Source organism: Capra hircus, chromosome 10 (assembly GCF_001704415.2).
Source record: "Capra hircus breed San Clemente chromosome 10, ASM170441v1, whole genome shotgun sequence".
NCBI classification, from domain to species: Eukaryota; Metazoa; Chordata; class Mammalia; order Artiodactyla; family Bovidae; genus Capra; species Capra hircus.
In genome coordinates this window covers 44,604,297-44,630,289 of record NC_030817.1, presented here as the reverse complement: position 1 = coordinate 44,630,289, position 25,993 = coordinate 44,604,297, and the positions used below count along the sequence as shown (strand labels likewise).

The window sequence follows — 25,993 nt, the reverse complement described above, 5'->3', positions numbered from 1 at the left end:
ATTATTTTTAGTGTTCTCTGTTTTGAATTCCAGCATACTTTACAAAGAAAGCAATTCCAAAGTTTATATAAAAAAATCAAGGTAAAACACTTAACCTCTTTGAGTTACCTGTGTTCTTGTTCCCATTTATTGGAACAAACGTGAACTGTTTAGCTGAATGTTGTGTGTGTGTGTGTGTTTTCCTTTTGATAATAGCGTCTTTTTTCTCCTCTGGCTACTTCTGGTTGTCTGTCTACTTCTTATCTTCTTCATAATAGGGACACTCTAAGGTCCTTTCTAGCAAATGTACTTTTCTAATATGAGAACACAGTGCCAACCATTTATTTTAAAAAGATCAGATGTCTTAAAAGTATCCAGATTAAATCAGTCCTTGCTTTCATTTTTAAAAAGAAAAGTTTATTAATTCCTAGTGTTCTGTACATTTTCACTTGGAAATTTCATTCCAGACACAAATGAATACATTATTATCTTTTAAAAGCAGACGGATATTGATTAATTAAAACAGTATACATTTACCTTAGCGTCAGATCAGGCTGGCAAATTCCAAACAGTCAAACACTGCATCTATTTATGCCACCGGGGATCCTTATTAATTATCATGGGAAAAGTTCTTCACGCTTCATACATTTTGCTTTTTCACACATTTCCCACAAACTGTTCAATTTCACATTTAAAAGGCAAATTAGTCTTCAATTCCCTAATGAATATAATCAATATCTACCTTTGATTGGAAAGTTTCAAAGTGAAAAACGAAACTATGTGCATTTTCCAATAACCACTTAGCCAAATAAATATTGCCATTATAAGTTTAAACAGCTTACAAAGTATTATTTCCTTTGTTCTTTTCAAAATAATACAGAGACACATAAAGTCACATATTACAAGCATCTGAACTGGGAAAATATTACACACTGGTGGCATGCAAGTATTTTACATTTTTTAATGCAATGAAAAATGCTCTTATTTTATTTAAATAGATGAAACAGAATTAAGATAAAGTTTTAATTAAAATATAAATATTATTCCATGAATATAATGGGGTTTTTTAAAAAGCAAAGTGGCAGAGATGAGAATTTTAGTTCCGAAGAATTTCTTTCTTAACTAAAGATTGTCACTGGCAAAATTTGGTACTAAAATAAAATGTCCTTTAAAAGTATACCTTCTGTCCATCTCACCATATGGCCAGTTCTTATCTATCCACATTTAGATTATCCATGGGAAAGTGTTAATCCTGGACAAGCTTCTCTCAGTCGCACAGTGTACTGTGCAATTGGCTTTTATGTGCTCAGATTCTCTCCATCTTTAAATAAAAATCTATGAAAAACATGCCATGTTTACTGCGCTCAGTTTCTTTACATTTCCTTCTTTCTTTCTCTACTATTGAGGAGAAAATATATTTTAAAATGTCCTTTTTGAAAAGGCTGCTCCTCTAGAACTATTCTGAAGACAGTAAAAACCACTGAAGAAGAAATAGCTCTGTGGAATGTTCAGACCCCTTCCTCTGAACAAAGCCTACGGAGGAGAGAAGGAGCCACATAGAGCACCCACGTTCACAGGTGACGGAAACATTTGGAATCACAGGATTGTAACATTTGGGAGCTGGAAGGGACCTTAGACAGCATCTAATCCACTCACTCATTTTAGAAAGGAAATGAAGATTCGATGAAAGACCTGACCAAAGTCAGACATAGTGAAAAAAAGTGAGAGTGTTAGTTGCTCAATTATCTCACTCTTTGTGACCCCATGGACTATAGCCCGCCAGGCTCCTCTGTCCATGGAATTCTCCAGGCAAGAATAATGGAATGGCAGCCATTCCCTTCTCAGGGGACCTTCCCGACCCAGGGATCAAACCCAGGTCTCCTGCTTTGCAGGCAGGTTCTTTACTGCCTGAGCCACTAGGGAATCCACACAGAGCTGACATCGAAATCAGTATTATTTTCCAAAAGTATCACTTGGTGGCAAATGGAGCATGATTCTTACCGGGCTGGAGGACATTTCAATTCAAGCAACATTTATTAAGCACCTATTATGTACAAGGCACCTTACTAGATGCTACTGAAGATGCAAAGATTCATGAGACAGTCCCTGCCTCCCAGTGCTTATGAAAGTCCCTTGAGGCTATGTTTCAATATCTTAGCAGAAAATAATACTGATCAGGGCTAAGGTTGCTGGTGATAACAAAGCAGCTGATGCCTGGGAGAGCTGACCTCACAAGTGATACTTTCTCCCCTTTGCTATTAGGGCTCAAGCCTGTTACACAGCTGCTGGGGCCCTAACAACAGTCCTCTTTCCTAGGCCTCCAATCACACCTCAAGCCTTAGCCAAACCCACCCCCTGGGTAGTGACAGAGCTGACTGGAGAGCAGCGGTGCTCCAGACCCTCCCCTCAATTCTTAATTACTGTTTGTTTCCCCCTTGTGTCCAGCCTTAGGCTCTCTGCAAGGGTCCTGACCACATCCCAGGGTGCTGTCAAAATGGCCCAGGAAAATGCTCCCCCCACCCCGCCCCACACACTTCACTGGTATGTCTAACACCCACAGCACCTACCTACCACTACTCCTACTTCTATGTTGAAAGTAAAATAACTCCAGTCCCCGACATCATACTCATGCTTCAATTCCCCATATTCAAAAACACGTGAAAGATGTAATTGTTGCTTAGAAGAAAAGAAAACAGATTCAAGAGGCAGTGGAAAACAGTAGTGAATAGATAATAAAAAATGATCTCCCACTTTTGTATAGCCCTTTCCAGGATAGTGTTTTCATCCCAATAGCTGATTATATTCTCACCACAACTCTGTGAGGTAGTTAGTGAAGATTATTCCCCTTATAGTATAACTGAAGAACCTTAGGTTTGAGAGACTGAGTGACTTGCCCCATAGTCTCCCAGCTAAGAAAGTATGGAGCCAAGTGTCCAAGTGTCTTGACTCCAAATCCAGTGCTCTTCCCCCTATATAGTCTATAATTGTCAGGCAATTGAATGAATTGCCCATGATCATATACCTGCTAAGTGTTGGTGATGGGATTAGGAGTCAGTCTCCAAATCTGTTGGTATGGTGCCCTTCCACCATACCAACTAGCAGAGCCAATGTGCTCAGAATGACTACCATGGAAGATGTCAGAGAAAAGTCTAGTCTCCTTCACCCTCCTCCAAGTCAATGATGCACCACAGAACTGGGATAACCTCTGATATGTGTACAACCTTCCTAGCACAGGCAGGTTATAAATTCAAACTTTGCCACTCCTCCTTCATCCATCTTCTGAGTGTTTAATCATAGCTGTTATGGGCAGAGGAGAAAGAGGTAAGCGGAGCAGAGCTTGCTTCTACCCTTAGGCAAATGACAAACATTGATTTGCATCTGCCTTCTCCACAGCACCTAGCCCCTCCACACTACTAAACTCCTGAACCACAAAATAAGATTTGATCTGGCCTAGAGTTGGGAGCAAGAACAGTGACTACATCCTTGAAGTTCTGGGTACTTTTCTCTCTCCAGCTTGTTACCAGGGGGCTGATCATGTGATTTTCATCCAGAGGGCATGCCTGATGCTCCCAAGCATTCTCACACCTTTCCTTTGCATGTGTCTCCATCCTTGAGTATTGAGGATGGCACAGTGAGTGGCAGGGATGTTCTAAATTAGGAGCAATAAGGGGAAACTGTTACTGTTACTGGAAGGCAAACCTAAAATTTTTCTTAGTTCCCTGTTCATTACAATGAATATAGCTATCATTGCTTCATTAGTGGAAGAGAAGAAGGAAGCTACAGAACCATGATTTCAAACCCAACTCCAGAAACAGTTCTCCTGTGGATAGGTAACACAGCACAGAACCCAGTGTTCACAGCTCACTGCTCCCTGCTAGTTTTTGCATATGCAATCAATACTTGAGCTAAAAAATGGTATCTACTTTCCAAAAGGGCACTCTGCCCCAAAACCCAGAAGCACAGGTCAAATTATAATAATCTCACACTTCCTGTCTCCTTCACAGTGCCTAGAAGAGGGCTAAGTACATCATGACCACAAAAAAGGAAAATATCCTCAAACTCTAGGAACTTTTAAAGGGCTATCTTACACTTAAAGCATGTTGATGCTTAAATCGGTTTCAGGTTTGACTGAAATGTTCTCATGGCAGTTATTCAGAACACACTGGTTTCCTTAATGCTGGTGCCCTGCCAGGGGCCACATTTCTGTCTGGAAGGGAAGCAGCCGTTCTTTTGATTTGATGTGCCAGGCTTCCCTTACGGAAATTGTTTTGAGGAGAATAGGCATTGGGATGTTTTGTGAGTTTTTAAATGGAGATGGGCTTGTATTGTAAGATGAAATGCATGCTTTAAGATGGGTGAGTTGCACGAGCCCCTTCAGGTTAGCGATTCTCTACCTAACCTAGGCCCGTATCAACTTTGAGAGAGGGGATGGAAGAGAGACTGGGAGACAGCATCTCCCTTCAATCAGGAGTCCAGCATTGGCCAAATACCTCCTTTATAGTATTTGGCAATCTTTAATGTACAAAATATTTATATACAATATATCCTACACAAATGGAAGGAAGGGGCCTAAGTATGTTGATGGAGATGAAAGCACTTTCACTCATATACTTTAGGCATATGGAGAGATTTGGTGCTGGAACAATGAAATGATTTCCAGGCTTCCCTAAGAGTTATCTTCCATAGTGCTGTGAAATTTGGTGGTTGGTGACCTAAGCTGCAATTTCTAGGGAGTGATTTCATATTCAACCTGGGCCTAAAACAGCTCTAAAAAGAACAAGGGAAATGGGGCTGGGGAGAGAGTATCTCCCTTCAATCAGTGGTCCAGATGCAGCCAAATACCCAGGTAGATATTTGGCAATACACACACACTCACACGACATTTATTTACGTTATGCCCTACTAAGATGAAAGGCAGGAATTTAATTGCGCTGATGAGGATAAAGCAGCTTTCACTACACACTTCTGGCGGATGGGGAGATGTGCTGGACTAATGACATGATCTCTCTAGACTTCCAGAATATCTCCTAAAAGTTACCTTCCACATATGCTGGGATGGATGTTGGTGACAGGAGCCTGTAAGTCCAGGTGAATGATTTTACACTTAGGGTGGGCCTGTACAAGTCTAACAGGGGAAAGGAGGTGGTCTGGGGAAAGATGATCTCCCTTCAATCAATTGTCCAGATGCTGCCAAATATCTTGACATAATATTTGACAAAATGCATATGTATAAAGATATTGTATATACATTATGCTCCACCATGATGGATAGTAAGGGATTAACCATGCTCAGGATCATGAAGGAACTTCTACCTACAAACACTGCAGAGATGGGGAAATGAAGTCCTAGGTTAATTAAATGATATATAGGCCCTCTAAATTTAAGTTTATCTTCTAATAGTTACGTGAATACTCATGGAAATGCCACCTTTAAAGCTACTTCAAAAACACAGGTAATGATAAGTTGATTAATAATATTTGATTTAATAGATTCTATATACATTTGACCTAACTATTTTATAAGCTAAAAACAGTGCTAAAATTTGACAATATCCCATTATTTTGCTTTAATACTATCAACAACTGCAGCACAGTTACTATCAAGTCCTGACCTTTTTCCTTCTTCCTGCCAGGGTTTGCCAAGAACTGCTTTAGCCCCAGGTCCACAGTATCTTGGGGCTGCAGGAAATACTCTGTGTAGGATCCAAGATTTCTTAGGGGAGAAGGCAAGAAAGAGAGTAAATGAGACCAGAAAGGAAAAAGCCTTACTTAGTGGGGCATGTCAGGGTCTCTGCACTTGAATATATTTGCAACAAATCTGAAGGGAAAGGAGAAAGACAACTAAGAAACAGAAGTGTTCTTCCCTTTGGCAACATGGTAACCAAAACATGTATACAAAAAAAAAGAAGAAGAAAAACTGTATACATTTCACCCAGTGCTATGCTGATGGTAGAGGCATGAACCAGCAACCTGGTGATAGGTGAGATAGGGGAAAGTCTTGATTTACAACATTTATCAATTTCCATGCCATGATCAATTTCTAACTACCAACAAGAAGTACAGAACTTCTTAGTTGGGAAGAACTAGCAAGTTGGGGAGAGATGTATAATACCATACCACGATATAGCATTTCTGCCAAAAACACAATAGGTGCAAATAATCTCAAGAGTACGAAAACAGTAAAATGTATTTTTGAGTGTTACTTTTGTTTTTTTGATATAATTATTTAATCATAAGTACATGCCGTTAATTTTTAATAATGGTTGTGCTTAGCAACCAGTTTGCAAGATTCTTGATAATTTAATAATGGTGAAACCTGTATGAGTTGGCTCCAACATACCACACCTAAATGAGTAAAAGGGAAAGAAAAAAATCAAATAGTAGTTACTACTTTTTTTTTTTTAATAGATAGGGAAATCTAGCAGAAAACTAAAGAATCTTTGTGATTTCCAAAATTCAATATGCTCTGCTCATTATTCCCTCAAAAAGTATAATAAAATATTCTTAGATCTTAAAGGATTTTATTTTGTTTTCTTCTTTCTTTTTCTTTTTCTTTTTTCTAAAGATTTTAGAGCTAGAGATGTGGGCACTTACAAGTAAATATCTAATTTTATTGGGTTGGTCAAAAAGTTCGTTCAAAGGTCAAAAAAGTTGGTCGAAAAGATATTACAGAAAACCCAACACACTTTTGTGGCTAATGAAAGGACTTTCTCTCCAGTTTCTGTGTGTTTTATAAACTAACTAGAATAATGTATGAAATACTTTCCCATTTATTTGTTTTATTGCTATCAAGCAACTCAGGAACACTCTATTACTTAGTGAATTTATCTGCCTGAGTCAGCAACTCCTTTAGCTCCAGGTGTCATCAACAAAGGACATCACCTTTACAAGGCTCAGAATTACAGAGAAGAAAGAGAATGAACTGGAATGCAAGAAGGGGGAAGAGGAGGGAGAGGAGCCTAAGGCAATGTCAGAGGGCCATTAATTCTAGCCTTAGGCACTGACAGTTATCAAAGAGCTGGTGCCAGAGGCTGCAGTCACAAATGTCCTTAGCTTAACATGACACTGTTGGCTGCTGGATGAAAAGATTCAAGCATCTATCAGGCAGTCATCTTAGTTGTACTTTCATAGGCTTTGTCCTTGAGATGACAAACTCTGGATAAATAATAATTCATATTTTTCCCTGATGTTTGCAAATGTCTGGATGGATCATGCCATGTGGACAAAATCTACACAGTTATCTTGAACGTTCATATCTCATCCTGTGATCTTGTTGCCCTAAAGACAAAGCAATAAATGCTTCTAAAATCTGCCAAAATAATGTAATCCTGATTACAGATAACCTAAAATCTGCCAAAATAATGTAATCCTGTAACAGATAACCTTGAAGTGCAACTATTACTGTTTTATTTAGGAATGTACTATATGAAAAGCTTTCCTCTTACTAAAATTTAAAAATTTCCCATCATGGCTGGAAAACTTTAAAACAGTTTTGTAAAATGTTATCCATAGAGTGATGTTAAAGATCAGATGTATGTGAAATAATCAGTAAAAGTAGCTAATTCATTTTGCTACGCATGAGTCTGGCTTAAAGCTATATTTGTGGGTGAATAAATATTTCACACTTATTTGCTAAAGCTGTGTTTATGTATCATAATGCTGTCTTCTTTTTATGAGGATGACACCACTGATCTTCAACCAGCAGCGCATTTGCATTTAGTGACTTTTCTGGAACTAAGGGAGAACTTGTGCTAAGCTGGTCACATTTTCTCACTCAGTGAAAGATTGGCAATACTAACTTCTTATGTGGTCAGCAGAACACTTCTGATGTATTTAGCCTAACTCAAAGCTATGCATGTAAACAGAGATAGGCCTCTATCTTAATCACAGTTACAAACACATTTATATATTAAGTTCCTTTCAATGGTTAAAAAAAAAAGTTTACATAAGAAAGCAAGATAACCCAATATGAAAATGGTTAAGTCATTTTTGATTGCTGTCACCGACTAAGATCTGCATAAATCCATTGGTGCAAGTCACCAGAGGTGTCCAGGGACAAATAAAGCAGTTGCATACGTTAAAAAAAATCCAAGACAAATATGTAGCGCTAAAAAAGAATAACAGTTAAATTATTAGTTGCTTGGTTAATGGAAATGAACAACCTTTGATAAAATGGTCCCAGTGAAGAAGGAAAAGAGCTTCTGTTTTTAAATTGCTGCCGTGGGGAAACTTCGCCTCTTTTTGTGGAAGTTTACCTTCGGTCTCCTTCAACTCGCTTTTTACGAACTAGATGAGAAAGAGAAAAAGGTTTGAAAAGACAAAATGAAGGAGAGGGAATATTCCTTAAATTTCAGACAAACAACAATAATCACATAGAATAGCAATCCCACACGCTTGAGGACATTTATCAAACATTTCAATAATTATCCATGGCAACACGTGGAAATGATAGAATAGCCCAGTGCTCTGTGGAATTTACATTTAAATAAAGCTATGTCTGATAGTTAGGAATGTGAATCTTAGAGCTTTCCAATTTCAACCGAGTAGAAGTCTGAAAGAAACCCACGAGACAGTGAACCTCTCATGTTTATCCACAGCAAATCTTCTCAGCTTCTGTGTAACTCAGTCACCAACTAGCTAAAACTATTTCCCTAGGATGTTACATTTACAGTTTTGAGTTGAAGACCAGGAGGAGCTGCAAACAGAAGTTTAAAGTTTCTAAACCTGTTTTAAATGGAAACTTCAAAATAGCAACCTCCAAGGAAGGTGTGCTGAAGAAGGGGATGGCTACCCACTCCAATATTCTTCCCTGGAGAATTCCATGGACAGTCCATGGGGTCGCAAAGAGTCAGACACAACTGAGCAAAACAACAACAACAAGGAAGGTGTTATTCAGGTGTCTAGCAAACTCAGAGATTAAGGTTCATTTAATCCGGTGTGAGTGCGTGAGTGCTCAAGTCGCTTCAGCCTCTTTGCGACTCTATGGACTGTAGCCCACCAGGTTCCTCCAGTTTCCTCTGTCCATGGGTTTCTCCAGGCAAGAATATTGGATTGGATTGCCATGCCTTCCTACAGGGGATCTTTTCAATCCAGGGATTGAACCCACATCTCCTGTGTCATAGGCAGATTCTTGACCCACTGAGCCACCTGGGAAGCCCCCTGTAATCTGGTACTTGGTAACAAAGAAGCTAGCTTGACTGCCTTTCCCAGCTTCTACAACCTTCTTTTCCCCCCTTTCACAACCCTACCTACAGGCTCCTCTGGTGGACAGGAAGAGGACTGCTCTAATCTTTCTGGATTTGGAAAAAAAAAAAAAGTGCCCTGGCCTGTGCCCTATCTCATCTCCTCACTTTACATAACCCAGACTGCCCCTGCCTCAGATGCAGAAAATCTGACAAAAGCTATTCCCATGACTGCTGCTCTTGGGCTCAGGATCACCTCTCCATTTACTCTAAACCTCCAGTTTTGCCTGTTTCTCGTTGTTCAGATGAGGACCTACGTGTTTTCCCAGGTATCTTCTGACTGCTGCGCTAATCATCCCGTTTGCTGCCCACGGCGCCTCACCCTTGCACCTTGAAGGCAAGCACTGCCATATGCCCAGCCACTCTCTGGGTGCCATTCAGTGCACCTTGGCTGGGCTTCAGGGTTGTGGGTAAGCACGTGTGGGCAGGGAACTGCACACTAACGTTCACCTGCCTTCTTACAGTTCTAACCCTTGGCTTCCATTTTGTCTACCATCTGAACCCTCCCCAAGGTCAGCAATGTACTTGGTGGGACACCTTGTCCAGTTTCTCTAAGGCCTGGCATTCTGTCCCCGTACCTCTATTGAGGACTGAGGCCTGTTATTGGCAGGCTAATTGCCAAGTGGACTGCTGGTACCTGGATGGTCTTTTTCCACACTGTTTCAGGTGGCTAGGATGTCCCCAGATCAAGCCTTCCCAATCGGTGTCATTCTTTTCACTGTGGTTGACCAGGACATTCCCCACCTCTTTCTAACATAAGTCACAAAAGAGTTGGGTAGCAGGAAAGATGAAAGAGGGACTAACTGAAAAAGCGACTTTTGAGTTTAACCATTAAAAAACATAGCTCTATTAGGTCATTTCACATGTAAATCACCAAGGTATCAGACATAACCATACTTAAACCCAAGTACAAAAACAAAGTTAGGAGTCAAACATAAGTGAACTGGGAATTTCCATGTCACTGTGTCCACTTTCCGGTGTAGATTAACAACAGAGGGTGATTACGCATAAGAAGTAAGTAAAGGAGAAATAAATACACAAAGGAAACCAAGCAAAAATCAAAGGCTGCTTGGGAAAAAAAATTTCTCTTGAAAGAATGCCATGATAAAATGTAAACACTGTAGAGATAATGTGAAGTCCTATGACCATGTAGTAATATACTTTTGATGAAGGGCTGACACCAAAGGCCAGTGGAATGGGTATCTGTGAGATGTTATATCTGAAGTGCAGAAATGAATGGCCATCCTGCTCTTGTAATTACTAACAGCACATATTACGCCTGCATTACCCAGGTCATTATTCTTTGTGATGGCAGCTGCCACTCTTGTTCGTGGTCCTTGCTTGGTAAACTGATATCCAAACTTGAGGATCCTGGAATTCTCCTCCAGCATCTGGGCAATTTCCATCTCCACGGCTGTTCCCAACTGCTGTCTCTGATTGCAGATGTGGACACAAACAGAGGATGGTCAAGAAAGAAGAGGGAATAGTTACTCACATTAACGATGCACGGAAAGATGTATAGCTATTTGTTGGACAAAAAGGCAAAAGTCTCAATTTGAAACAGTCACTTGAGATACTTTCTCTCATACACCTGTTCCTTGTTTAAAAGGAAAATCCAAGAGGCAGCTGAATCCGCTGGCATGTTAAATTGAAAAGACTAGGCAAATTATTTACGAAGGAAATGACAATTCCAGATATAAAATTAAAGCAAAACTAACACGTGGTGTTTCCACTTTACCCCAGTATCTGTTGTTTAAACAAAGGATTTTTTTTTTATAGTGACACAGTCTTATAGCAATCAATCCAGTTACAAAATCTTCTATTCTGGGATCTCTATCCAAAGATATCTGAAGATCATCAACTAGATGGGCGGCCATTCTCTCAGAACAGAGTCTCACTGGAAGATCCTCAAGAGGTTTTATTAGTGTGGTTTGAACCATGGCCACGTGAATTATCAAATACTAAATGGGTTATTGAGCTACAGAAAACTCTGTTTTTTTAAGTGGTGGAAAGAGTATTTTTGCTTTTTTTGCTTTTTTGAGAAATAGAATAGTAATTTTAAAAATAGGGTTAAAAATAGGGGCATGTAAATATAGGAATACACAGATAAATTTAAGGAACATAGTACATTTTTTCCATACTTTATCATTAATTTTAAAAACTACAAAGACAAGACAAAAAAGTATATAAAATAAAAAGCTCCCTTCCTCCAGACTCCCATTTCCCATGAAGAAAGTCAGTTTGGCATGCAGTCTTTGAAACATTTCCTGTGCATTCATGTCCATGTAATCACATGTAATGTCTATATTTTCTTCACATAAACAGATTACACTAGAATATTATTCTGGGTTTCCCTGGTGGCTCAGACGGTAAAGAATCCGCCTTCAATGTGGGAGACCTGGGTTCAGTCCCTGGGTTGAGAAGATCCCCTGGAGAAAGGAATGGCTGAATGGCTACCCACTCCAGTATTCTGGCCTAGAGAATTCCATGGACAGAGGAACCTGGCAGGTGACCCACAAAGAGTCAGACTCAACTGAGCGACTTTCACTTTCAGCATATTATTCTAGGGGTTTTTTATTTTTCATTTAACATTAAGAACATCATTTCATGTAGGTAAATATGTTTCCCTCATCCTTGTGAACAACTGCATAGCATTCCATTGTAGTAAGTGATCATATTTGATTTAGCTACATCCTACTGACTGTTACACTGCTTTCCATTCCTACAGTTCCAAACAAGGCTGTGATGAACCTCCCTTGCACACAAAGTACCAATATGTCCTGGGGCATTTCTGCCAGTGTGCCTGTAGGGTACATGATAGTTGGCTCCAAGAGGAAGGTTTTCCAGATTTTGATAAATGATTGGATTACCCTCAAAGGTAATGACAATTTGTACTCCTGCTGATCGGGTCAGAAAGTTAGTTTTCCCTACTCTAGCCAACATGGGATATTACGAATCTTTTTCATCTTTTTCAATCCAAGGGGTAAAAATGTATTTCACTTATATTTAATTGCTTTAACTTATACTTCTCAAATTATGACTAAGAACAATTAATTTTCTTATGCATTTGTATTTCTTTGGAAACTACCAACCTGTCATTTGTATACTTTTCTACCAGCTTGTGGTTCCTGTTTTTAAAATTTATACATTAGGAAATTAGCTTTTTGTCAAAAATGATGAAAAAATTTTGCTCAGTTTGTCTTTTGACTTTCCTTTTGATTACTATACAGGACCATTTTTCATTTTCATATGGTCAAATTTGTGTCTCTTAGATTCTATGTCATGCTGAGGAAACCTCTCCACTTCTGGTTTCTTTCATTTGTTTTATGATTTCATATATTTTAATATTTAAATCTTCATTTTACCTGGAATGAATTTTAGCAGAAAAATTAAGATATACCCCCAATGTCATTTTGTTCCAAAATGCTGGAGAGTCATGTTGTAAATCAACAATACGCCAATGAAATTTTTTTAAAGTGCTAGTGAGTAGTCCCACCATCTTTTACTTCATTTGTTCCCCTACTGAGTTAAAATGCTATCTTGCTGCAAAATTCTCAGGTGTACTAGGCTGTGTTTCTGGACCCTATAGTTCTGCCAAGTCTATGTTTGTGCCTGACTCATGTAATTTTGATTAAATATATTAAATTACACATCAGTTAAATACATTAAATTATATATTATTATAATACCTTTTAAATATAATACATATATTGAAACATATATTTTAATACATATACCTTTTAAGTTTGGAAAATTTAAGTACTGAGTACATGAGGAAGAAAAGCTAATGAAGGAATTTTTATGTCCTAGTCAAGTTCTAAGGCTTAACTCTGCTCCTCTTCTTTCTTTTCATCCAGCAACCTGTCAAACGAGTTTTTCCTCAAGAAAAGAACAAAATGTGATATTTCCAGTCAGACAATAACAATTCTGGATATCCACAGCATAGAGATTAGTGTGCTCAGCAATGTAAGGTTATGGGAGGGAGAGGCAGCAAAAATGTTAGAGATACTGACCTCAACGCTTCATGAGCAACTTTAGCTCATGACACGACCCCATGACCGCCAGGCTCCTCTGTCCATGGGATTCTCTGGGCAAGAATACTGGAGCTGGTTGCCATGCCCTCCTCCAGGGATCTTCCCAACCCAGGGATCGAAGACCCAGGTCTCCCACATTACACAGGTGGATTATTTACCATCTGAGCCACCAGGGAAACCCACACTTTGGAAAAGCAGGACTGGACCAGGAGTTGAGACCTGAGCTAAGGTCAGGGCTGCTGTAGTTACAACTTACGTCCCCGGGGTGTGCCACAGGTGCTAAGGGTGGAGGTAGCTGACCAAGGAGGGTGACATAAAGTCCCTCTATTTCCTTTCACAAAGCTTAGGCATCTGGAGACCTAGATTTGGGTAACACACAGGTTGGGTATGTGATGGTGGATATAAAGGACATAAGATCTCAAGACAATTATATTGGGAAAAGGGCATATAAAAGAAGGTGAGGAAGTAATACAGCATAGAGCATCTTTCTTAGCCTGAGTTTTTTTTTTTTTTATCTTTTTTGAGATGTTTTGTGTTATACAAACCTAGGACAATAAATGGGCACCAAAACTTCTTATAATTTGGATATATTTCTCTTTTTTTAAGTCACTAAATACAAAGGAAAAGAAACAAAATTTAAGCATATGGTTCTTCAGATCATCTTTTTTGAAGTTACCACTTTGTGCTACGCAGATTTATTCAGCAGTTACCCATCTGTTTCACTAATACACATCACTGATTGTTCTTCTCACAGGGGCACCTGATTCAATCACAGCTTGTTTACCTGGAGCCTAGCCACGGCAGCCAGCCCAGTGCAGGATTCTCTGCAGGCCTTAGCTTTGGTGCAGCTGCCTGCTGCAATGGTGCTAAATTGGTCTCAGCTGCTGCTCCTGCCTGAGACACTATCTTAGAGATGATTTTATTTCAGACCCTTCATTATATAGATAAGGAAACTGAGGTCTGCTTCTAACAGTCTATGAGTCAACAACAAAATCCGGATGGAAGACAGGTTTTGACTCTGAATTTCCTCCTTCTGGGAATAAAGCAAATAATTTTTCCAGTTGCTCTAGAACTTAATCCTCTTGTCACAAGTGAAGAGAAGCCATTTCAGAAGCAAATTAGGGAATGAAAGTTGAAAAAGGACACAAATCCCTTCCGAGCTGACTAAGGAGGAGGAGGAGGTTGATGCTTCAGTGCAAGTTTGGACATTGTATTTCAGGGTCTTCGTCACATGCATTTTTTAAAAAACCTTTTATGTATTTATTTATTCTGGCTGTGCTGGGTCTTGGTTGATGTGGGCTTTTCTCTAGTTGTGGTGAGTAGAGAGGGGCTATTCTCTATTGTGGTGCACAGGCTTCTCATTGTGGAGCACTCTAGAGTGTCTCTAGAGTGTGCAGGCTTCAGCAGCTCTGGCACATGGCCTCAGCAGCTGTGCTCGCGGGCTCCAGAGCACAGGGTCAGTAGCTGTGGCACATGGGCTTAGTTTTTCCGTGGCAAGTGGGCTCTTCTTGGACTAGGGATCGAACCTGTGTCTCCTGCATTGTCAGGAGGATTCTTTACCACTGAGCCACCAGGGAAGCCCCCACATGCATTCTTAAAAGGTACTCTATTCTAAATTTTCAGGATTTCAGCGCATTTACTAGGTATAAAGTTTCTAGATTTAGCAAATAAAAATACAGGACATGTGGTTAAATTTGAATTTCATAAAATAACAATTTTCAGTATGAGTACATCCCAAATATTTCATAGGACACACTTGTATTAAAAACTCTTCATTGTTTATCTGAAATTCCAATTTAACTATATTTTATCTGGCAACCCTAACTAAGTAGTATTAAATATCTTAAGAGGAACTAGAAACAGTATCTGGGACATTATTTCAGATGAGGGGTTTCACAATGGCCTAAACCAACACAGAAAGTTAAACCTGCTTTGGAACAAGGTATCCACTTTTGTCTTAGCTCTCCTGGAAACATTTACCTGGAGTCCTCTTTACTTCTTCCTAACACTAGTCTATTTGGTATACATCCCTGAACCATAGCTCCTTTTTACTCCCTTCCTATTTCCCTCTAGCTTGTCTTCCCACTCTCCCCTCCTTCATGCTTCCCTCTTAATTGCCTAGCAGCTGGACACATATCAGGATACAAGGAGTGAGCTTCCTGAGAGGGTACGGCCACATGTACACATTCCTGAGGACTCACTCCACATCTCTGCATGAGAAAGCTGTTTTGATGATGCAGCCCTCTGGGAAGGGTGAGACTGAAAGGGTGCCTGTCTCCTGGTGGGGCTCCCCTGCTCCCCTGGCAACAAGCCTCAGGAGGAGTCTAGGAATAGATTAACCTACCTCTAGTTAATTAATTCAAATTAAATTTGAATTTCAACCAGACAATGAATAATTTTTAGTACAAGTATGTTTCAAGAAATATTTGGGATGTACTCATATAACACTGAAACAGCCCATGTGTCCTGGAGCCAAATAAAGGAGAGAAGAGCTATTCATGGGTCTGCCGTGGCTTTCCAGGCTTAGGTGACAGTTTCGGGTGGGGTCTAGACCAGGGATTTCCCCAGACATGCAGGGGACACTCCCCCCACTGCCCTTCCCATCACCCCACAGAGAGGATGCTTGAAGCAGTAGTCTCCTTGTTCGCTCTTTTTGGTCCATTCCAGGGTTCTTTATTCCAACTATACTGTGTGTAGACCTCTCAGATTTCCTGAATCCCATGGCAGACACGTCTCTGCAGCCAAAGGGACAGGGCACGACATCATGCTGAGAACGGAGAGTTGTTGCTTGCAGGCAGGAGCCGGCTGAAGCCGGTAGAGCAACTCCAGAGACTCTGTAGGCTGAGGCTGGGAAAAGAGGTCTTCAGTGTACAGGAGGGGGTGTCTCCAGGGAAAAGCAGCTTGCTTTGGCTGCTGGGACCCCAAGAAGTGCTGCAGCAGAGCTGAGATTGTGACCACACTGTGGGTGTGGCCTGTCGCTCTAAACCAGACCGTCTTCTAGAATCCCAACTCCTTTAAATAGGCTCTATGGTCAGCACCAGACAGTAGGAGCCTGGGGTTGCTGCCTGGCTCTGTCAGCCTCCAACCCAGGGCAGGGAGGCTGTTTCTGGGTGTGGCCACTCTGCTTTTTTCCATAGTCCCAGGAAGAGGCAACAGCAAGACTGGGGCAGGACTGCGACAAGGTTCCTACTAACAGGCAAGGATGATGAAGGCCGAACAAAGCTGCTGTCAACACCTTTGCCGGTCTCCTCTCTTTTTCCTCTGGTGCCTGACCAGCCCAGGGCTGGGGGAGGGCTGGCTCTTTCTGTCTCAGGCTGCCCCACTAGACATTGTTTAATTATTAAAACATTCTCCCACTCACCCTCCACAGGCCAGAAGCCGTCCTAATTACCAGGAAGCCAGAATATCAAAGTAAACTTTTTCACAGAACTTTGTCTTTTAACTCCCTCCGTTATGGTACTCCTCCCTTTCACATGTACCCTGTGAGTTAACTCACCTGGTTGTCGATCTTGATCTCAGTCAATGTGTCATTTTCCTTTAGTGCTTCTACAAGGGCCAGGATCCCAGCACCAGTGATGAAATTGGATTCTATGTTTAGACTTTTCAAGGTCTTGTTTACTTTTAGCATATCTGCAAAGGCCTTATGATGTGAAAATGAAATAACCATTAGGGTTTCTAAAGATTTATTTACCAAACTTCTCACTACCATATTAAATATTTTTTTACAGTACTTAAAGAAAACCTTAGTTAAATCATACCTTCACCTTCAAGTAACAAAGATAATAATTTTAAAGTGCAATAAAAATAGTCTGGTTCAGCAGCTCAGACTTATAAATTCCACATACTTGCAAAATTAAAAAAAAACAAAGATTGTTGTTGTTTAGTTGCTAAGTTGTGTCCAACTATTTTCGACCCCATAGACTGCAGCCCTCCATGTTCCTCTGTCCATGGGATTTTCCAGGCAAGAATACTGGACTGGGTGGCCATTTCCTTCTCCAGGGGAGCTTCCCAACCCAGGGATCGAACCTGAGTCTCCTGCATTGGCAGGCAAGTTCTTTACCACTGAGTCACTAAGGAAGCCCCCCTATAAAGACACTGACATAGAATTAACAACTTTGTTTTATTAGGTAAGGACATTAAAAAACCCACAACCATCTGTTATCGTTGTCAATTTTTTTGAGAAAAGGCATTTTAACATTAGGAAAAAAAATGTAGAAAGGATTAATCTCAGAATTATTTCATTTTTCTCCTTTTACTACAAATGAATAAAGATTTTTATCATTGACTAGCATTTGGGCACTACTAATTTAGTCATATTATTGCAGGTCATCTGTAAATCAGGATTTTTCAAAGGTAACTTTTGGAACAAAATCACCACTCAGAGCGGCACTAAAGACTCCCAGATTAAGACAGTAGATGGCACACATACACCTGTTTGTTCCCTTTATTCCCAAAGCTTCCCGCTGTCATAAAGAAAAAAGGTATAATTTTTAAGGGGCTGGAACTCCTACAGAGCAAGAAGACAAAAACAGAGGGCCAGTATCTTGAAGAGTTGCTAAAATACAGAAAACAGAAAGGTTGGTGGAGAAATGACCACAGAACTGCCTGAGACGCCCGAGGTAAGGCCCAGCGGTGTGCGTGTGTGTGCAGCTATCTCAGTTGTGTCCAGCTCTTTGCAGCCCTATGGATTGTAGCCCTCCAAATGCCTCTGTCCATGGAATTCTCCAGGCAAGGATACTGGAGGGGGCTGCCATGCCCTCCTCCAGGGGATCTTCCCAATTCAGGGATCGAACCCATGCCTCTTAAGTCTCCTGCACTGGCAAGTGGGTTCTGTGCCACCTGGGAAGCCCCAGTTAGGGTGTCTCACTACAAAGCTGCCTTAGGAACAAGTGGATCAGCGAGAGCAGGTGGAGAGCACACCAGCTCTTCCTGAGGCTTCCCTGAAAAAGAGCAACTGCCTGCACAGCCATCAGTGAGAAATCTCCCAGGAAGAGGCTCGGTGAGGGTGCTGGGTCCCGAGAGTGAAGAAGTGCAGAAATGGAAGCACCCCCAGCTCTTCCACCAGATACAGAGTGGGAGAAGAGACAGGAGAGGCGGCAATGCCCAGGATGGAAATACACTGGACTGTGTCCCTCTCAGAGGGAAGCCCTCCCAACTTGAGCAGTTGCTGAGGATTCCCCGGTTGCCTGCTAGCTTCTCATACACACACTACAGAGAAGGCTGCTCATCAACTCATCTGCCTGCTTACAAAAGCACTCACTCTCATTCATTTATTCACTCATTCACTTAGAAAAGATTATGTGTCAGGCTTCTGCTTTGTGCTAGCTGTAGAGAAAACAAAATCCCTGTTTTAGGGAGCTTATATTTCAGCAGGAGAGGCAGTCAGTAATTACTAAATAAAATGTATGGCCTGCCAGATGGTAACAAATGGAGAAATATAAACGGGCTTCCCTTTTAAGGGATAGGTCTTTTGGTGAACCAGATCTACATAACTGCAGAGGAAATAGTCCCAGTTTACACAAATCAATTTTGTTCTCTATTTGGAACTATGAACAGGCAAACAATGACTGCTAGACCTAATAGGAAAACCAACATCAGGAGAAAAGCTGAGTTCACGAAACAGGCCAGCATGCTATGCAGGGAACATAGAATATTCAGAGAACAGAAATATGTAAAACTTCGAAATGTTATCAACTCTCTCCACCTTGCCCCACAAAAGAAAAAGAAAGAAAGAAAATAGAGAAAGAAAAAACACTGTAATCTATTCACAAAGAAACAAGAATCAGACTGCCATTAGTCACTAGACTTTAAGGCCCATAGAACACAGGCTTTAATATATTTATACAGCCAGATAATTGTAAATGCTGGAGATAAGTTCTAATCTTTTTGGTGTCAATCTATACGCCTAACTGAATATAATGAGATAAAATGTATAAAGCTCCAATGTGTGAAACAATAGAATAACTACAAGTTAGAGCTAGAAAAGGAAGATGAAGTAGAAAGAAGAGAGAGTACAGAGTTGCCCAATCTTTTCTAATGGAGAATCAAAATCTATCTGAGATAATAAATCAAAAAGTGCATGTGTATTAGGTAGAAATACCTGGTTGTATACTGGAATGACCTGGACGCTTTAAAAAATATACCAATGCTTGGGCCCCACCAGATGAATTAAATCAGAATCTCAGACTGTGGCCTAGACAGCTGCTTTGTTTGTTTTGTTTTTTATTATTGTAGTTGATTTATGATTGTATTTTTTAAAAGCTGTTCAGTGACTAATGTTCAGCCAGGATTCAAAATCACTTTAACTGAAATCATATAGACAACAATGAAAGGAATGAAAAACAAACTGCTAACAGTGATTGCTCTCGGGAGTAGAACAAGGAACTTCTGAACTCTTGTTTTTATGGCAGAAAGGACAAGAAGAAGGAAGAGGGGAAGGACTTCAACTTGGGACAAGAACAGGTTTTCCAACCTCGAGACTATCGACATCTGAGGCTGGAGAATTCTTTGTTGTGGGAGGTATCCTGTGTCTTGTGGGAGGTTTAGCAGCCTCTGAGACCCACAAAATGTCAACATGTACCCTCCCAGTCATGACAACCAAAAATATCTCCAGACACTGCCAAATGTTCCCTGGAGGGCAGAATCACCCTGAGTTGAGAACCACTGGACTAGAAGAATAATTCTGTGTATTAGTCAAGCACTTGTTTGAACTACAAGGAAAGCTCAAGGGTTTGCACTGATGTTAGTATACACCATGTAAATTAAAGTGCATTTATTCAGTGCAAGGTCTTTAATTAGAATTAAATGTACACATTTTAATTAGAGCCCCCAAAAGGAATGCATCAGGCCTTTCCTTATGGATTCTCCAAGCTTCGGGATTTACTTCTGCTATTAGAATAACAAAATGTCAGAGCAATTAGGCCTTTATAAAAAAACTTGCAGGACCTACTGGCAAGTAGCCACCATCTTGCCAATTTCTTTTAAACTGGAGAAAACACTTCTCTTATACTGAACAAAACAGGGAAGAGAGACCCAGCCAAACACAACCCTGGGCTCCAGGCCCAGGTTCACTGCAGTTCAGCAAATATTTGAGCATCTATTACATGTGCTGAGGATAATAACGTTAGTGAAACCAAGACTAGATTTCTTAAAGGTTGTATAAACAGTGTAGAAATACATTTTTAAAGAGAAGGTTTTGCTTTCTGTACTTCATAGTGTTGTGTGGAAACTGCAGTTTCTTGCACTGTCCAAACCTGTACCCTCACAGGGGTAGCCACAGGAGGCTATGGAGGCCTTGAAAAGTGCCTCTTATGAACTGAGATGTGCTGTAAATATGAAAATACATCGGATTTCAAAGATGTAGTATGGAAAAAATACTGCAAAAGACCTCATTACATATACATTTTGAAATGATGGTATTTTGGATATGGTGGTCTAAATAAAATATATTATTAAATTTAATTCCACCCATTTTTTTTAATGTGGTTACTGGAAAATTTAAAGGTTCATGCATAGCTTACATTTGTGGTTCTCATTTTATTTTTATTTGATAGTGCTGTCCTAAACTTCTGATGTTTATGTGGCATCCCTATTAATAACAGCATTTTTAAAAAACATATTTGGGCCTTTTCTACATTGGCATTCATTAGTGTGGCAAGTTTCATTAACATTTCTGCTATAGGTGTGATTATATGGAAGTACTTGGAACATGGTAAACTGAATTTGATTACAGATCACTTAAATTTGCTTCCTGGCTTGGTCACAATCTGGGTAATCTTAGTTAAGATACTCAAACTCTGAGCCTCAGTTGCCACATCTGTAAAATGGGGATAATGTCATCTCATATCCACATAGCTTGTCTATATTCACTATAATCCCACAAGTATTTTGTAGAGTCTATTTCTGAACCTTACATAGAAAAGAGTCTCCAAGCTCTAGCTTTAATGCTGATGTGTAATTCTCAACAGTTCTGCCATAATCACAGTCTGACTATCTCTGCTGCTTGTGGGGTAATCAACCAATCTTCAACCTATAGAAAAGTTCTTTCCTTTTCTTAGCTGAAAGGGGAACCATCTGGGGTCAGCCAGGTGAGAGCTGGACCATATGAAGCCATCCAGGCATAAGGCTGAAAGAAGCTTTTCTTTTCACTCTAAAGGATAACAGTTATTCCTTGCAGTTGTATGGTGTGCTTATCACAAGGCGTACATTCAGTACATAGTTGTTGGATTGAAAACTATATCAGCAGATTATTATATTTGATATAATAATATATATCTTAATATATTATTAATACATTTGGGGCTATATTATATTCTATATAATAATATAGAATATAAATTCATTATAGATATAATGTGTTAATGTATATTATTAACATATTGGGCTGTGTAATGGATATATACATTATATTAGTCCATTTAGCAAGTTATCTATTTGACCTAGAGGAGAAGTTAGATTATTTACTAGTAATACTGACAGTAAACTATGAACTAGTTGCATCCCTGACATTTTACTGTAAGTATTATATTGAACAGAAATTACAAATCATTTCTTTATTTATCCCTTTAGTTATTCACATACAAAATGCACTGTGAATATTTTTGCTTAACTGAAAACAAATCTAGTAAAGGGCAGAGATTATACACAAAATCATACATAGATAAGAACCCTTAAATTGCTAACTTCGCCTCACCAATGATCTAGTTCTGTTCTTTTTCTATTTCAATGATAGGCTTCAAATTCAAAACTGCTTTCAACCTACCAATTTAGACATGTAATAATTGCTGGTGAAAACATCAGTTCTGTAGCTTAGCCACTCTCTTACATGAGTGCTTACTTCACATTTGCTGTCGTCATCATGGAAATACTGCCTATTGTTCAGAGGTTAGAGGGCACATCCATTCATTCATTTAACACGTATTTTTGAGTACTTGTGTTTCAACATCTACTCTGCACCAGCACCAGGTTGGGTAGCATTACTTTCTTGCTGTCTCTTTTTAATGCTATTTTAAATCTTCCAAAAGACATGTTACTTTAAATCACATCATCAAGTCAAGAAACTTTTATTTTTCAAGTGCTGAGCATTCTTGTGTGTGCTGAGGATTCAGTGAGATGACCTAGCAAAGGACAGGGATCAGAGCTGGCAGTTACTAATTGCTCAGGAAATGTGAGCTATTAATAGGAGGAATAACAGTAGTATTAATGTAATAACAGTAGTAGTATTTACTTGGGCTCAGGGGTTTCCTTATTTACCTGAATCAACTAAGGTGCATAGAAGGAATAGCCGTTTTGTTTTTCTTTCATCTTCTGGTTAACAATATCAAACAAAAATGTTTTAAGATTTGGTTGTTTAAAATATTTTTGAGACATATGAATCCACTTAAAAGATTAAAATGAAATATACATTAACATTTTTTCTATGTGCTGAGTTCCTGTAGGCTTTCATGGGGGGAGGGGTCTCACAGCCATTTATTGTGATGGAATGCTACTGCAGGTGCAAACATTTCAGAAAATTTATACTAAGAATAGAACAAAATCTAAATATTTATTTAGGTAGATGCCTAATCTAATCTTATATCTTTTTCATAAAAGTGTAGTGTTAACAAAATTCTGGTGAATTCAAAGTGCCTGACTTGTGGGTTCTTGTTTTATCGTCTCATTATAACTAATTTTGTTTATTAATTATACAGAAAATAAATTGACCAGATCTGAACATTATTAATTGATAAAACAAATTAAAAATAGCTTCTACTGAATTAAATATCTGACGGCTGTATTTCTAAGGATTTTACTCACAATTGCCACAGGGTCATTGCTGCGGGTTGCAGCCAGACTGAACTTTTTCACGTGAGTGTTGATCTCCAGAGCCTTTGCAAATTCCTTCAGGGTTGGAATTGGAATGTTCTATGAGAAAGACACAGATTGTTGATGAATCCTTCTATAGCACCTTCACCCTAAGCTCAGGACCCACAGCTTTTACATACAGCAGGTCCCTGACCTACTCATGAGTTTCGTTCTGAGAGCACATTCCCAGGTCCAAAGTGCACATAACTCCAACAAAGTTAGCCTAGGTACCCAACTAAGACAATCAGCTAGATAATACTATACTGTAACAGGTGTATACTACTTTTCACACAAATAATACATATATAAAAACAAACACAAAAAACAAACATTTTTAATCTTACGGTACAGAACCTTGAAAAGTACAATAGTATAGTACAGCACCACAGCTGGCATAGAGGAGCTGGCATGTATGTTTGCATCTTTGAAAGCTCACAATTTGAAGGTTCGTATTTTGGTGACTTGGATGTACCTTAGATTTTATCCTCTCTAAAAGACATTGATCGTCCATCTCTCGCAACCAACCTATCCAGAGCCAATAGCACCACTTAGTGTCCAATAAGGGAATCTAACACAGTGTGACACTCTGGCATCACTTCTGTTCACCCTCCGAATTACGCACATACCACCCTTCCCTCTTTTTTTCTTTCATCCTCTATATTCTAGCCAGACTAGAATTAAATTAGCTCTAATTCCTACTCATCCTTCAAGACCCAGCAGAAACATCGCCTCCTTTGCTTATTGGTTCTCTTAGGTAGAATCAACTTCCCTTATCAGCAGTTCCACAGAATTTGGGGGCTTACCACATCATGTTATAATATCTGCTTAGTGTTTTTCTCCTAATTTAAGTTCTTCAGAATCGAGACTGAATGAATCTTACTCCCCCTTCCATAGCACTTAGCACAGTACCGAGCACTGGAGAGGCAGACAATACCGGGCACAGCTAGAGGCTAACATGAGTTCATGGAGCACTACAGGCCAGCTCTGTGACTGGGGACACCTGAATCTTTTAAAGTCCCACTAAGGATTAAATGAGATAATGAATTTCAAGTATTTAGCAAAGTATATGGCACATAGCTAATAGTCAATAAAAATCAGTTGATATTATTGAGTGCTAGAAATTGGCCTAATAAGAAGGAACACAAAAGGTGTCAGCTAGTGTTTTCTCTTTCTCTCATTCTTTCTCTCTCTCTCTCACACACAACACAATTTCTCCTCCCTTTGAGAGTGCTAAGACATTGTCAAAGCAGAAGTGACTTCAGAGAATAGGTCATAAAAGACATTGTGGCTTTCAGTTTACTCTCTCTTTTTCTCTTGGTTCATTTGCTCTGGGGGAAGGAAGTTGTCATGACGTGAAGATATGTTGGCGGCCCTATTAAGAGGTCCATGTGCTGAGGAAACTGAGGCCTCCTGCCAACAGTCACGTGAGTGTGCCATCTTGCAAATGGAGCCCCAAGCCCTGGTCAAGCCTTGAGATGACTGCAGCTCTGGCTGACAGCTTTACTACAGCCTCATCTGAGACCCTGAGCCACAGCTACCCAGCCAAGTCACTCTCAGATTCCTGACACTCAGAAATTATGTGAAATAATAAACTGTTTGTTGTTTAAGCCTCTAAGTTTTGGGGTAATTTGTTACTCAGTAGTAGAAAACTAATAACACTTGTTTAACATAAGTACTGTAATTCTTTTCAAAGAATTCTAGAAATAATTCTTTTTTTTTAAACCTACTTCTTTAATTTACTTAAAACATTTATTATAATTTTTTAACTTTTTATTTTATATATAAGAGAAGAGCCAATTAACAATGTTGTGATAGCTTCAGGTGGACAGCAAAGGGACTTAGCAATATATACACATGTATGCATTCTCCCCTAAACTCCCTTCCCATCCAGGATGCCACATAGCATTGAGCAAATAAATCCACTCTTTCTGAATAGGATATTTTGCCTCAAAATCAGCAACTATAAAGGATTTAGAACATGTGTAAAGGCAGGCAGTCATCTCCAGTAAGTTTTCTGACTGAACAATAAATCAAGTGACTGACAACAATCATAATGAAATACCTTAATATTGTTGAGGTTGACTTCTTGCAAGCTGGGATCATTGGCTTTCATCTGCTGTAGACTTACTTCCACATTTGTGGGGTTGGGTGGTTCCTCAAATACTGGCTTGACCTTTTCACCTTTGACCACATCTAAGACACAAGTTTTAATTTAAAAAATAAAATTTAAAGTCTCTCCCATAAAAATCAGAGACAACTTCCCCCCAAATGACCTTCTTTTCATATGTGGTGATTCTAATAATATTCTAATATCAGTGATAGCAAGCTTATTCTCAACTCAGCAAGCAGAGGAATGGTGTGGCTCTGAGTTACAGCCTCCCAGGTTGGTGTTTTCAGCTGCAATGAGAAGTCTCAGTGGTTGATGCTCCATGGAGCCAAAAGTGCAGGAGGCTCTACAGCAAACTCAAACTCCTAAAAGAATATCCACAGGTAGTTATAGCTGCTCCATATGGACCTTTTTCAAACTATAATAACCAAACCAAAGAATCTAAGATGCACAAATGTGAGTTCCTTTATTTCCCAAACCTTAATTCTCCCCTGGCCCATCCTCTAATTTCCATCTTGGAGCTTTAATTTTGAGGATGGTATAGGAAGAGAAAGGAATAGAAAAGAAGTAGAAGAATTCTCAAAAGCAGTTAACAGAAAATGTTTGCAATGTATGTAACACACAAAGGGTTCATATCTCAATATACACAGAGCTTCTACAAGGCAGTAAGATAACCCAGTGGAAAATGAACAGCTTATGATCAGAGGAATCTCTATCAGTCAACCAAAAAAATATAAAAAGTAATTAAATTCTGAGAAATTTAAAAATGAGATACCGTTTGATTTGCC

The 25,993-nt window shown here is 39.5% G+C and overlaps 1 protein-coding gene across 2 annotated transcripts in view; it reads right to left on the bottom strand.

Annotated features, from left to right (window-relative positions):
- TMOD2 (tropomodulin 2) overlaps nucleotides 375–25,993 on the bottom strand; it is a 63,683-nt gene continuing 38,064 nt past the window's right edge. For both annotated transcript variants that reach the window (XM_018054201.1, XM_018054202.1), the window contains exons 6-10: nucleotides 25,161–25,291; nucleotides 23,051–23,158; nucleotides 16,752–16,895; nucleotides 10,510–10,654; nucleotides 375–8,265 (exon numbers count right to left, since the gene is read on the bottom strand). In XM_018054201.1, the coding sequence (XP_017909690.1) occupies nucleotides 8,231–8,265; nucleotides 10,510–10,654; nucleotides 16,752–16,895; nucleotides 23,051–23,158; nucleotides 25,161–25,291 (563 nt within the window). In that variant the 3' untranslated portion in view covers nucleotides 375–8,230. The remainder of the gene's footprint in view (nucleotides 8,266–10,509; nucleotides 10,655–16,751; nucleotides 16,896–23,050; nucleotides 23,159–25,160; nucleotides 25,292–25,993) is intronic.